At 44.7% G+C, this 11,677-nt stretch overlaps 1 protein-coding gene and 1 long non-coding RNA gene across 3 annotated transcripts; one reads left to right on the top strand and one right to left on the bottom strand.

The window, feature by feature from the left end:
- Positions 1 to 366: 366 nt before the first annotated feature.
- LOC118289092 (polycomb protein suz12-A) lies at positions 367 to 10,560 on the bottom strand. Of its 2 annotated transcripts, XM_035615789.2 has the most exons (17): positions 9,772 to 10,560; positions 8,692 to 8,738; positions 8,537 to 8,601; positions 7,144 to 7,212; positions 6,335 to 6,384; positions 6,147 to 6,232; positions 5,806 to 6,064; positions 5,275 to 5,377; positions 5,084 to 5,189; positions 4,815 to 4,992; positions 4,640 to 4,728; positions 4,337 to 4,480; positions 3,493 to 3,650; positions 3,205 to 3,403; positions 2,994 to 3,073; positions 2,496 to 2,896; positions 367 to 2,064 (listed from the first exon to the last, which is right to left on the bottom strand). In XM_035615789.2, the coding sequence occupies exons 1-16, from the start codon at positions 9,968 to 9,970 to the stop codon at positions 2,524 to 2,526; spliced, it is 2,205 nt and encodes a 734-aa protein (XP_035471682.1). In that variant the 5' UTR covers positions 9,971 to 10,560; the 3' UTR covers positions 367 to 2,064; positions 2,496 to 2,523. The 2 variants fall into 2 exon arrangements, with proteins under 2 accessions (XP_035471682.1, XP_035471681.1); XM_035615788.2 differs by having other exon boundaries at positions 367 to 2,896.
- On the top strand, positions 8,323 to 10,061 carry LOC124849458. Its single transcript, XR_007029891.1, has 2 exons — positions 8,323 to 8,575; positions 9,758 to 10,061. It is a non-coding gene; the product is annotated as an uncharacterized LOC124849458 (long non-coding RNA).
- Positions 10,561 to 11,677: the final 1,117 nt, after the last annotated feature.

Genomic DNA, 11,677 nt, shown 5'->3' with positions numbered 1-11,677 from the left:
ATTGTCCTGTTTATATATGACTCTCGTACTGTACGAGAATATGATTTTCGTACTGTACACATCACGACAGACAAGCACCAACACCTACATTTATTACATTCAATCTGCCCTCTGTCCTTTATATTGCATTCTCATTTTATTTGGTTTCCTGTATATTTCATACTTTATTTCCTCTGTATGTCTGGAACAATATTGCACAGAATTGATAATAAAGTTGACTTGACTCGACCTTTGTATAAAAAAACTAAATCAATCTGTCTGAAGACCGAGTGTCAGTAAGTAAACAGGTTTAAAATTAAATTTAGTCCAGTTTGGTTTTATGTGTAAATAAAGGAAAATGATATAGAAAGAAATGGACCACGTTGCTGTCAATCATACAAAACTGTTCTTTTAATAGAAAAAAAACATTTTACACTGTTGTTGAAGAAAAGTCTTGTGTTTACCGACATGGCTCCTCGTCATCTTGTGCAAAACGCTGCTGGTCTCGTGTGAACGGAAAGAAAAAAGAAATTAAAAGTGCTCGGTCTGTCACACGTGAAGCCGGAGCAGATTCATTTTTTTTTTTCTCACGCTGGATTTGTTACAGTCAAGACGAAGTTGTGGTGTAAAGCTTTTAGAGAGCGACGGCTGCAACGTGAGACGCGACGCATGAAAATCAAAAACCTCTTCAACTGTCTCTGCATTAGTGCCGCTTCCTCACAGCTGCAGCATCTGTGGCGGAAAAAGTAAAAAACTGTTCAGACCGGAGTGCTGAGTTCTGTCGGGTCGGTCGGTTCAGCCCAGAGTTTCAATTTTCCACAGGAGAAATCGGCACAACTTCCCCCCTTTGGTCTGAAAACTTCAAGAAACTAACGAAAACCTCCCGGGTGGTTGTTCAAAAATATTCAAAAGCTAATTTATTACATATACTTTCACAGAGTCGTATGTACATGACAACAACAGGAGGAGAAAAAACAAAAACCAGCTGAGGAATAACATTATTATTTTTTTTATATAAAAAAAAGTGTAACTGGTCTCCAGGAGTCTGATTCTTCTTCAGGGATCATTAAGTGAAGAAACATCGTGGACAATTCAGACAAGATCTGAGCTTGTGTGGAACCAACAAAATAAAAAAATTAGCAACATCTTGTAGAGGAGGCAGCAGCTGGATGAAGGTTTGATCTGTAACATCCCGTCTCCTCCGCACAAATCCAATGATCCACCATCGTCTCCGAAAACGGCGACTTGACACGATGCCGAACAAGTCGAGCACCGACGACCGATCGGAAAAAGATTTGGTTTTGAACTGTAGATTGGACAAGGAGGCGGAGCAGGAAGTGGGATAGTGGTCCCGGGTTACGGGTGAGGGGTTTCCCTGCACCACGAGGACCACGGGAGGAAAACAGCCCCGTGGCCTCGACGACTGAGTTTCTGAGGAATAATAGAAAAAGGGTCTAGCACCAGTAGAAGTAGGTGAAGTGTGTGTGTGTGCGTGTCACACTGGTTCCCCACTTCCTGTTGATTTGTCTGCACGTCGCTGGTGATCTCAGGCGTCTTTCACCAGGCAACTTCAGTTATTTAGAAAAATGGAAAAAATATATAATAAATATCAACATGTTTCAGGTGGAGAAGTAAAAACTGCAGCAGAGTTCAGGCAGATGGACGCTGAAGCAGATTCGTGTGTCGAGTCTCAAGAAGAGACGAATCAAAAGACCTGAAGACTTGATCCCAGACCCGGGACCTGGTCCGAGACCAACACACACATGTACAGTAATTAACTAAAACCTTTGGTGGAGCTGAAAGTGTCTAAAACCACAGACTGTGAATAAAGATGGATGTGAAGCCGAATCCCCCCATCGCCCCTGGTGTCTGGCTGCAGTATAGGTCGTAAGCCCCGCCCCCTCCATGTTAGCAGATGGGACATGAACCAAAGTAAAAGAAAAAATCAAATTAGACATTAAATCAATGTTTCCTGATCAGTTTGGTTTTGTGTGGTCCATCTTTATTTACAGTCTGGAAGGTCACCGAGCGTCTGACGTCAGCTTTTTACATTTTTGAGTCCGTTCGGAAAAGAAGGAAAGATCCCTGCAGACAGAAAACAGTCTGATTAATATTCCTACACTCGTCAGCTGCAGAAAAGTATGACGGCAGATTTAAAACGTTGAGACGTTACGTGTCTCTTCCTGTTTGTTGAAACCATAACGATCTTTATATCTCCTGTGAGTTTGAGGCCGATGTTTGAAGAGCCACACACTCGGAAGGGAAACGTTTAAAGATTAAAACACTTGATGGTTTCTGACTTTTCTTGGTATTTGTTGAATAAAGAACATCGGCAGCTTTATCCTTTACGAGTTCACTACATCTGTTCCTGCACGTCGTGTTGGTCACAGACGCGGTCGACTTATTAATGAAATTAATAAATGTCTCTTCAGTTTGAAAAGAATAAAGAAAAAACAAACGACTTTCTAGATTAAAAGTTCATCTTGTTTCTGATGTAACATGGAACCTGCAGTGACCTTTGTGTTTTAACGTCGTCCCGTCCTGTCACAGCTCCTCCTCCTCCTGCCGCCGCCGCCCGCCGTCACTTGTCTCATCACTACACGGTTTATAGTCGGACGGATCCGGTTCGGGCTCCGGCTCCGGTTGGGACTCCACAGCCGTCTCCCAGTCCTCCTCTTCCTCCTCTTCCTCCTCCCCGCCCCCATCCCTGTCGGTGTCCCTCCGAGCGGCGCGGCCCTGCAGGAGGCGGAGTCGGGCCATGGCCTGGTCGATGGTCTGCGTGGTGATCAGGTTGAAGTCGTGCATGCTGATCAGGTGCAGCAGGAAGTTGCGGCAGAGGTCGCGCTCCACGATGTGGGCAGCGTGGCGCTCGGCGAACCGCAGACAGGCCTCATTCATCTGGTTGTCGGCGATGAAGCTGGAAGAGACGACGGGAGAGTCGACACGTAAACGGTCGAGAACAGAATCATAATAAAGTTGACCTGGGTTTTTACAGTTAGGCGTTTTGTTCTCACCCTTGTTTCATGGCGTGAAGGTTCCACAGCTTCATGATCTCCTTCTCGCCCTCGTTCACGTCCATGAACTCTTCGATTTGCTGCGAGAGAGAGTCGACACGTTAAAATGCTTTTAAACATCACAAGACTTCTTTGTCCTGAAGGAACTCGTCTGTATATAAAAAAACAGACGGGAGGACCGTGGCTCTGCCCTCCTGCCCAGTGTCCGAACCTTGGCGGTTTTCTCTCGGAGCCAGTCGGGGTCGCGCTCGTCCTCGCTATCCACCTCCATCTCCTGCGGCCGCAGGGGAACGCAGCTGTCGCTGTGGAAGTAGAGGCGGTTGTGTCCACCGACGAGCGTCCGCTGCTGCTCCGCGTCCACGTCCTCCGGCTCCAGAAACTCCGACAGACTCGGCTTCGTCCTCGTGGGTCTGGAACGAGGAAAAGACGACGGACGGTTGGTCAGAAAAGTCCCTGGAGGCCGTTCAGGAAATGTTTCGATCAGAAGTCAGTGATATACCTGCAAACGAGCACGTGGGTGACGGCGGTCCTCTTGACGGGGCCGTTCCTGCTGAAGGCGAAGCCCGGCTGGTTGTGGACGTCCTGAGGGTTTCCTGCGTACGAGCCGTCGTAACACTGGTTGATGGAAACTTCGATCTTTGCGCCTTTAGGGTGCGGCTGACGCATCAGAGACAGAGAGAGAGAGAGAGAGAGAGAGAGGATTATTAATATGAACCTGAAGCTCAGACTCAAGTACTAAATGACACAAACTGAACACACCTCCACGCACACAATGTTCTTGTTATTTATCAAATATCTGTATTCAACGAATTCTCAAATTATTCTGTAGCTTTTATTTGCAGAAAAAATTTAAAATAAAAAACCCACAAAATTTAAAACATGAATATTCAATAAATATTTCAATGTGAACACTTGGTTATGATCCCTAACCACTTTTTACTATTTTCTTTTTCCTGATCTTTCTCTTCTTCTTCTGAAAATGTCTCATTAGTTTTTTTATCCTAATTTTTTCCTTTTTAAATCATCTGATCTGATTTTAACAGATTCATTTTCATTAACCAGAGTAAAGCTTCTTTTTAAACCTATTTTTAGTCAAATAGATATAGTATTATTATTAAACACATGAGTCTAATGCTGTTCATGGGAACAAAGAAACCCCATCAGTTAATATAAAAACACACTTCCTGTAACTGTAATGTCACATTTTTAAAAGTCTGACATCATCAGGAGGTTCCTGCTGAGCCACTCGTTCAGGCTCCGTCTTCATCAACCTGCAGTCTAACTTCCTCTCACTGAATCTGTCAGATTAAATCTTTTACGTTTCACACGTGAGTTGTTCTCACCACGTAGTTGAAGATGAAGCGGGAGTGCGACAGCTTCAGGTGTTTGACTAAACTGTAGAGCTTTCTGCAGTTGATGGTGCACCAGGGACAGTGGAGGTCATCTCTCGCCTCCGTCTGCTGCCGAGTGTTGTGGTTGTACTGGAACTGGACCGAGGGGGAGGAGGAGGAGAAGAAGAAGAAAGAGACACGATGAACATGATGAAGAAACTGATCTGTGGAGTTAGGGTTAACGAGATACGTTGAATATTAATAAACATTGAATGAACTGTGTTGAATCTGTGACGAGGTCACACGCAGGCCGACCTGGTAGAAGATGCGTAGTTTCTGTCTCGGCTCCACTGAGATTTGTTCACTCCTGGTCTGCACGTCGGCGCTGACGGATTCTTTCAGAGCTGCAGCAGAAATCAAGACCGCTCACATTTAATAAAAACTCAGAAACTAAATGATGATGATGTTTGTATCCCGGACGGGCGCTCACCCAGCGTCTGCGTGGCTCTCAGGCTGCTGGGTTTGGCGTCCTGGTTGGTCTCTGAGTTGCGGGTGGCCAGAGGTTTGGCCACGGGGGCAGTGGGGCGGTCGGAGGACAAGTCGCTGGTCCAGCGCAGCGTGAACTGCAGCGTGGGACCCTGGGAAAAACTCTCAAACGGTGGCAGTCGCTGTGAAGAGAAGGACACTCGTTTAAAGTTCACACACGCGCACACACACACGCGCACACACGCGCACGCACGCACACGCACGCACACACACCTTTCCGTCCATGATGGTCTCCCAGGTCGCCCTCTTCTTGCTGACGGGACACTCGTCCATCTCTTGCATCGACACCTCGTACTCTCCATCTAACAGCTGCAGGCGTCTGCACACAAAGAACACAACGTCACACAGACTGCGACACAAGAGAAAAATGTGTTCGCGTGTGTGTGTGTTTTTGTGTGTTCCACCTGTTTTTATCAAAGACGGTCATCTGAGCCACAAACGTGGCTTCTCCCTCCTCCCTGAGAGACGAGCTCCGCCTCTTCCTGTTCACCACATCCTCTGAAAAATCTGAAACGCACACACAACATGTCATCCACCTCTTCGATCAGCACGCCCTCAGACAGCCCGACATCAGAACGACTTTCAGATTCAGGATAATTTCAAACAGTATTTAAAAAAAAAAGACTGGATAATTCTACTTTATTACAACTTGGCATCTTTCTTCTAGGTTCTGTCACAAAGGAGCAAAGAAACCAGAAAATATTCACATTGAAGAAGCTGAAATCAGAGGGTTTTGACTTTTTCTCCATAAAAACGACTTGAACCAATTAACCGATTATCAAAATAGTCGCCGATTCATTAAGTCGACTACTAATTGATAAACTGCTGCAGCTCTAATAAAAGTTATCGCAAATCCGTCCTTAAGATTTTGTGTAACCCTGCGAACAGACAAACAAAACGGAAACCAATCACACGAACATTTGAACTCTGCTGACCTCGGTTGTGGTGACTCTCTCCGTTGCTCAGGCCGTTGACCTGCGAGTATCCGGGCCGCGACACTCTGAACAGCAGCGAGTACGACTTGACCGTGTGAGAGTTACTGGGTTCGAACTCGCTGCTGGGGACCAGCAGGGAGGTGGGTGAGGGGGAGAGCGATGCGGACGCCGGCTTGGCCTGGACCCCGTCGCTCACGTCCGGGTTCAGAGGAACCTGCTTCTTCCCCGTGGGAACCTGCTTCACGGGACAGCTCACGTCCTGGAAGAGGAGGGCAGAGTGCGACGTGTTTACACACCGACACATACGTCATCACGCATTTAGACTTTAAAACGTCACACACCTTCCTCTTCTTGTGGCACACTTTGACCAGCAGCACCTCCAGAGACACGGAGTTCTGCACGTTCTCACAGTCCTGAGATGGTTTCCCTGAAAACACACCAGGAGGAAAAACACACCTTGGCTTAGTCGCAACCAATCAGAGGAGAGACGTCTTCGACACACGGATGAGAGGACGGAGGACGAACTCACCGGCTTTGTGGAAGAAACCAGTGAAGGTGAGCTGCAGGTTAGAGGCCAAGCTGCGGAGGAAACAGGAAGTAAAAAGAGTTTAACAGGTGATGAGATGTTGGACGTGAAGGTCACATGATCAGCACGACTTAAAGGAGACATATTCAGGTTCATCATTTTTAATTCGGGTTTGGACTGTAAAAGGTTCACATGCTCTAATGTTCAGTGAACATGTCAGTTTCAGGTCCTGTCTCTTTAAGGCCCCTCCTTCCCGGACTGCTCTGATTGGCCAGCTGGCTCCACTCGTGGCGGAAGTCTCGCTCTTGTGTTAAATGGCTTTGTTTGGGGGCATGTCAGACCAGTTGCTAGTTATGTCACCTCTGTGACATCACAATGTTACGGAATTATCGTCAGGGCGACTGATGATGCGCTTAAGGAGCGTCAAGAGCTTCAGTGTTTTCTCCCTTTACCTCGGACTTTGGTCTTTTTAACTTTACATTCACAAAAAACCTTTAACTAACTCGAGGAAAGACAAGAATGTGTTTCCTTTAAAATTTACTTTACTACAGAGGTTTACTTTGTCTTCATTGGAGCTACTTTGAAAGGTTTTCCATGTTTTGGACACAAGCTAATTCAAAAAAGTTGGCATCAGATTCACTATCAACTCTTATTCAATATAAAACTTGCACAAATTTAAAACCTGTTTCAAACAGATGTATGAGGTTTGTTTGTGCTCCACATTTTTATTTTTAAACTCCTGCATCCTGAACCTGAAGCCTCTCAGTTCTCGATTAATCCAAGATATGTTATTATACATATTCCAGGTTTACCTGTGAGTCTCCTGCTCGCCCCTCGTCTTCTCCACTTTGAACAGCAGGTTGTCGACCTTGGAGCTTTTCCTGTGCAGACAAGCAGCAGCGGTTACTGACCGGCAGACAGAACAACACATCGGAAGTCAGAGACAACTTCACATAATCGTAGTTTTGATCGTTTCTTGTCTCCCGTGTGGACATATGGACGCCGGGGGCTTAACTTTCAGACCGGAGCGACTGAAACAACGTTGAGGGAAACAAAGTGGGAACAGGTGAGAAACCAGCTGCGGTGGACTTTTATTAACTTCGTTATAAGTTCTAAGTGTTTGCCAGCGACGCTACGAAAACAAACATCCACTTGGATCCGACCCGGACAAAACTAGGGGATCTGCGTTTGTTAGTTTGAACTCGTTTGACGTAGACATGATTTGTTTTTTACGTTAAAGCGGCGGTCGAGTCGTCGGAGCTGCGTGTGCTGAAGGGACATGAGAGGAAACCATGGTGGTTCTGGTTGAGCCCATTAGCGCAGAGGGTTTGACGACCTCACATAAATCCAGGTCGTGTCCAGCGTCGACCGGAGGAGACGGCTAACGAGCGGAGTTAACGAGAAACACGTGTAGGCTGCTCCCAGAACGACACTAACAGAAAAACAATGTAATACAACAATTCAGCCAAAGAAATAAAAACCCAGCTCGGTTTTTACTGCAGAGAAAAACTCAAGGTGTCACCGTTGTCCTCAGGTTCACACCAAGTGATATTCAATATTATTTGTATTCAAGTATTTATTTGCTTTTGCACAAAGTCGTCTTTTTCTCTTTGTCGTTCTCATTCTTTGTATTTACTGTTTTTACTCTCATTGTTTTGATTTTCTACGCGTTTCATTTGTGTAATTGCGTTTTGAGACCGACCCAGTTTCCCCTTTTTGTCACAAAGATTTAAAAAGGTTAGAAAAGTGATTTCAATACTTTACTCTTCTGACCATGAAACCTGTCTCTACTAAAGAATCACGACACGAACAGAAGCTAAAGAACGAGAGCAAACTTTTATCAGCCGACATTCAACACCATGCACCTACTGTACTTGGTGTTTAGTGGCAGCTGCTGAATATTAGCTATCACCTTTTCCTTTTTTTTGTTTGAATACGCAGCCAAGACAGTTAAACACGGGCAACCCAGTGTTTTCAAACCACAAACAGCCTCTCTTCTGTGAAGCATCTGTATGCAAAGCAGCACAACGGAAAACGTCTCTCCTACCCCCCCCCCCCCCCCCCCACTGTACTCTCACTAACAGTTCACTTGCTTTTATTTGGAGACAAAAGAGTTGTGGAAGATGTGAAACTTCAAAAACAGAAAGAAACAAAAACCCTAAAGAGACGAGAGGTGACATCACACACAACCAGCGCTTCCTTTACCTTCTGACGTTGCTCCTGGAGTTTCTGTGGGACATGTAGGTGAGTGTCCGGTGCAAGAATATGGGCTGAAAAAATAATAAAATAATGATTGTGTTGGTGCGGCAACATTCCAGAGAGATACAGAAACATATTTTGTCTTCATCGTCAACACTCACAGCGATTAAGTTCCTGGTGCGGAGGAACCTGTAGATTTGTGTCGGTTCTGTGAACAAACAAAGAGTTTCAACCGTTAGCACTTTATGTGACTTTATGATCATAGCTATGAATCACTTTGAATATTAAAACTAGCAAAAAACAGTGTGACAGAGTGAGTTCAGTGTTAAATAATACTGGAATCCTCTCGAGCGTGAGGATGTGATTTCCTTCGCTTTGAGGTCTGGAAACTTCAGTGTCGTGCAATTTTTGGATATATATACAGGCCAGTCACGATAACTACTTTCTGTTGCGCAATATATTGTACCAGAAATTATGCGATAAACAATATTACCGTAATTTTAAGACCATTTTTTTTGATACTGCATCACAGTTTAAGTGTTTTGGTCGTTTTTTTGTGCAACTTCCTACACGATCTGTGTCGCTGCTGAGAGAAAACAAGCAATTTGAAGACATGGTGCCTTTAGAAATACAGATATACTAATACTTCTTAGAAATACTAAGAAATATTTTCTGACATTTCATAGACCAACGAAGTATTGACTGTGACGAGAACAGATGGAAGTCAACAAAACAGCACATAGACACAATGGCTATTATTGAAGTAGATAAAGATGATTGAGTTCATATTCATGTATCGTACGATAAGTCACTAACGTAATTATCGTGACAGGCATATATATATATATATATATATATATATATATATATATATATATATATAGATGACTAAATTAAAATTGATTGGACAATAAATAACTGGTAGAATGAGAGAAGTGCTTTGCTGCATCAGTTCTTAAACACGTGGTTAACAGATGAGATCAGAACATCAGATCTTTTTTTTTGTTTGTTTAGTTTGAAATTAAAGATCATGCACACGATCAGAAACACGTACAGGACAAATCAAGTCGTGTAATTAACAGGAGATTATTTAAAACTCGAGTGCAGCAGGAGATTGGAGAGGCTGCAGCTGCTCCTCGCACCCACTCACTTCCTGTAAACCTCAGGTCAAACTCTTTCTCTTTTTTCACACGATGCGTTTTCAACATGCGACTGATGTGTTGACAGCGGCGGACACTCACTCTCGAAGGCCTGCAGGAAGAGCTCGTGGTCCGCCTGGATGAGCTGCATGTTGGGCTTCTTGGCTGCGGCCACCGCGGAGGAGGAGGAGGAGGAGGAGGAGGACGACTGGCAGAACCCGTTGGCTCTTCCTGCGGGACCACCAGCACAGCCCGCCGGGTGGTGGCTTCCACCGGAGGAGCCCTGCTTGTGTGGAGCCATAATCACAATGAACCCCCAAAAAAAATTGGCCTCAGAAACTTTATCACCAGCTGACGTTTAATTAAAAAAAAAAGAAAAAAGACGAAAGTAACTCGGCTCCTTTTTCCCTTTTGTCAAAAACAAAAGAGCAGCGTTAGCAGAGAGGCAGCCGCTCAGGACAAACTGAGCACACTGCTCACCGTGTTACAAGTCCGAGTGTGAAAGTTCTTTATATGTTATAAGTTTCCCAACGCGCGACACAAGAGAAGGAGAAGAAGAAGAGGAGGAGGTAGAAGAAGAAGAGGAGAGCCCCCCGGCCAAAGCTGACGCGGCTTGCTAGCTAGCTAGCTAGCTAGCTAACTTGGCTAACTTCCTTAGCCAGCTAGCAACGACGCCGGGCTAACCGGCTAGCATCGTCCGGCGGCCGGACTTCACCAAACAAGAACCCGAAAGCTGCTGCTCGTCGACGGCGGATTGAACACAGAGACGGCGCGTGTTCCCCGGGGTTTTACATTTCCATCGTTTTCACCAAAAGCTCACACAACACAACTCCTCCGCCTTGTGCCTGTTGGCAAGTTGAGTAAAAGCGGGTAACGTGAAGTAGAAGAAAATCCACGCGGAGGTTATCCGGTTTGTATTTTCGTACAAGTCCAACTCAAAAATATGACAATTATTGTTACAGTTAAACACAGTTTCTGTATACAAATTTTGTCATCATAGTTTTCGTGAATAAATATTTATGTAAAAACTCAAATATTTAACAAATCACTTCTTAAATCGCCGTTTTACTAATTTGCGTGCTTTTATTTTGAAGGCAAACATCCGACTTCTGTGGTCTAACCGACAACTTGATGAATGTGGGTTGACGCTTTCACCGTGACTCATGTTGAAAGATCCCGCCTTCTGACGGCTCCAACCAATCCCCGTGCTTGTTTGTGGAGACCTGAGCTCTCATTGGTGGGGATATGCGTCCCGGCACAGAAACACATTTGCCGCCCGCTGCATGGCCATGGGACACATTCATTAATTATTAATTATTAATCTGAATTTAATGGTGACGGTGACTCATATAGAAACATTTTCAAGGGGCTTTGATTGTGAAATGCCAGAGTGACACTTCATTCTTTAGTTTTGTTTAACTTTCTAATTTATATATATTTCAGGAACGTTTTTTTTATTATTATTGTAAAATCACTTCTTGCGGCTGTTACCGTAATGTCTAGTGTACACACGCAGCTCAAAACCACGTGGGGTCTAGTTTGAGCGTGGTTTCTGCACTACGCAAAAATGATATAGAATCAGAATTAGATCAGAGAAATATTGAAATGCCTATAAAACTGAACAGCGCCGCCATTCTGGATTCGGCATCCAGTTCTTATAAATACATCATCATTGTTTTCCCCTTAAATTTGCCCTTGATGCTGCCTTCACATGCTAGTCGGAAAGGTCCTAGTTTCCCACCGTTGAAGTCGGGAGAGAATGTGTTTTGTTGTCAGAACGAATTGAAAAAAAAAATGGCGAAATGGCTGATGCAATAACTTTAATAGAGGAATTACGTCTATCATCTTGTTGAAAGGTTCTGGTCACCCCAAATCAAAATGATCTCCGAGTTTCCCACTCGTTATTACGACTTGAGGAGGCGTTCATGTGCAATTTCCAAGTCGGCAACTCCTATTTACTATATTTCCCATACCCCCTGAAGGCAGCTTAACCACCTTCAGGCTGCTG

The sequence above is a fragment of the Scophthalmus maximus genome, chromosome 17 (assembly GCF_022379125.1).
Source record: "Scophthalmus maximus strain ysfricsl-2021 chromosome 17, ASM2237912v1, whole genome shotgun sequence".
In the NCBI taxonomy this organism is placed as follows: domain Eukaryota; kingdom Metazoa; phylum Chordata; class Actinopteri; order Pleuronectiformes; family Scophthalmidae; genus Scophthalmus; species Scophthalmus maximus.
This window is presented reverse-complemented; position numbering and strand designations above follow the sequence as displayed.

What these genes read in the sequence shown, in the direction of transcription:
- LOC118289092 (XM_035615788.2), bottom strand. Translation starts at nt 9,970, where the DNA reads ATGGCTCCACACAAGCAGGGCTCCTCCGGTGGAAGCCACCACCCGGCG. An exon ending in AACTACGCATCTTCTACCAG is followed by an intron (nt 4,481 to 4,639) that starts GTCGGCCTGCGT and finishes CCCTCGGTCCAG; the next exon opens with TTCCAGTACAACCACAACAC. An exon ending in TCCGAGAGAAAACCGCCAAG is followed by an intron (nt 3,074 to 3,204) that starts GTTCGGACACTG and finishes TCTCTCTCGCAG; the next exon opens with CAAATCGAAGAGTTCATGGA.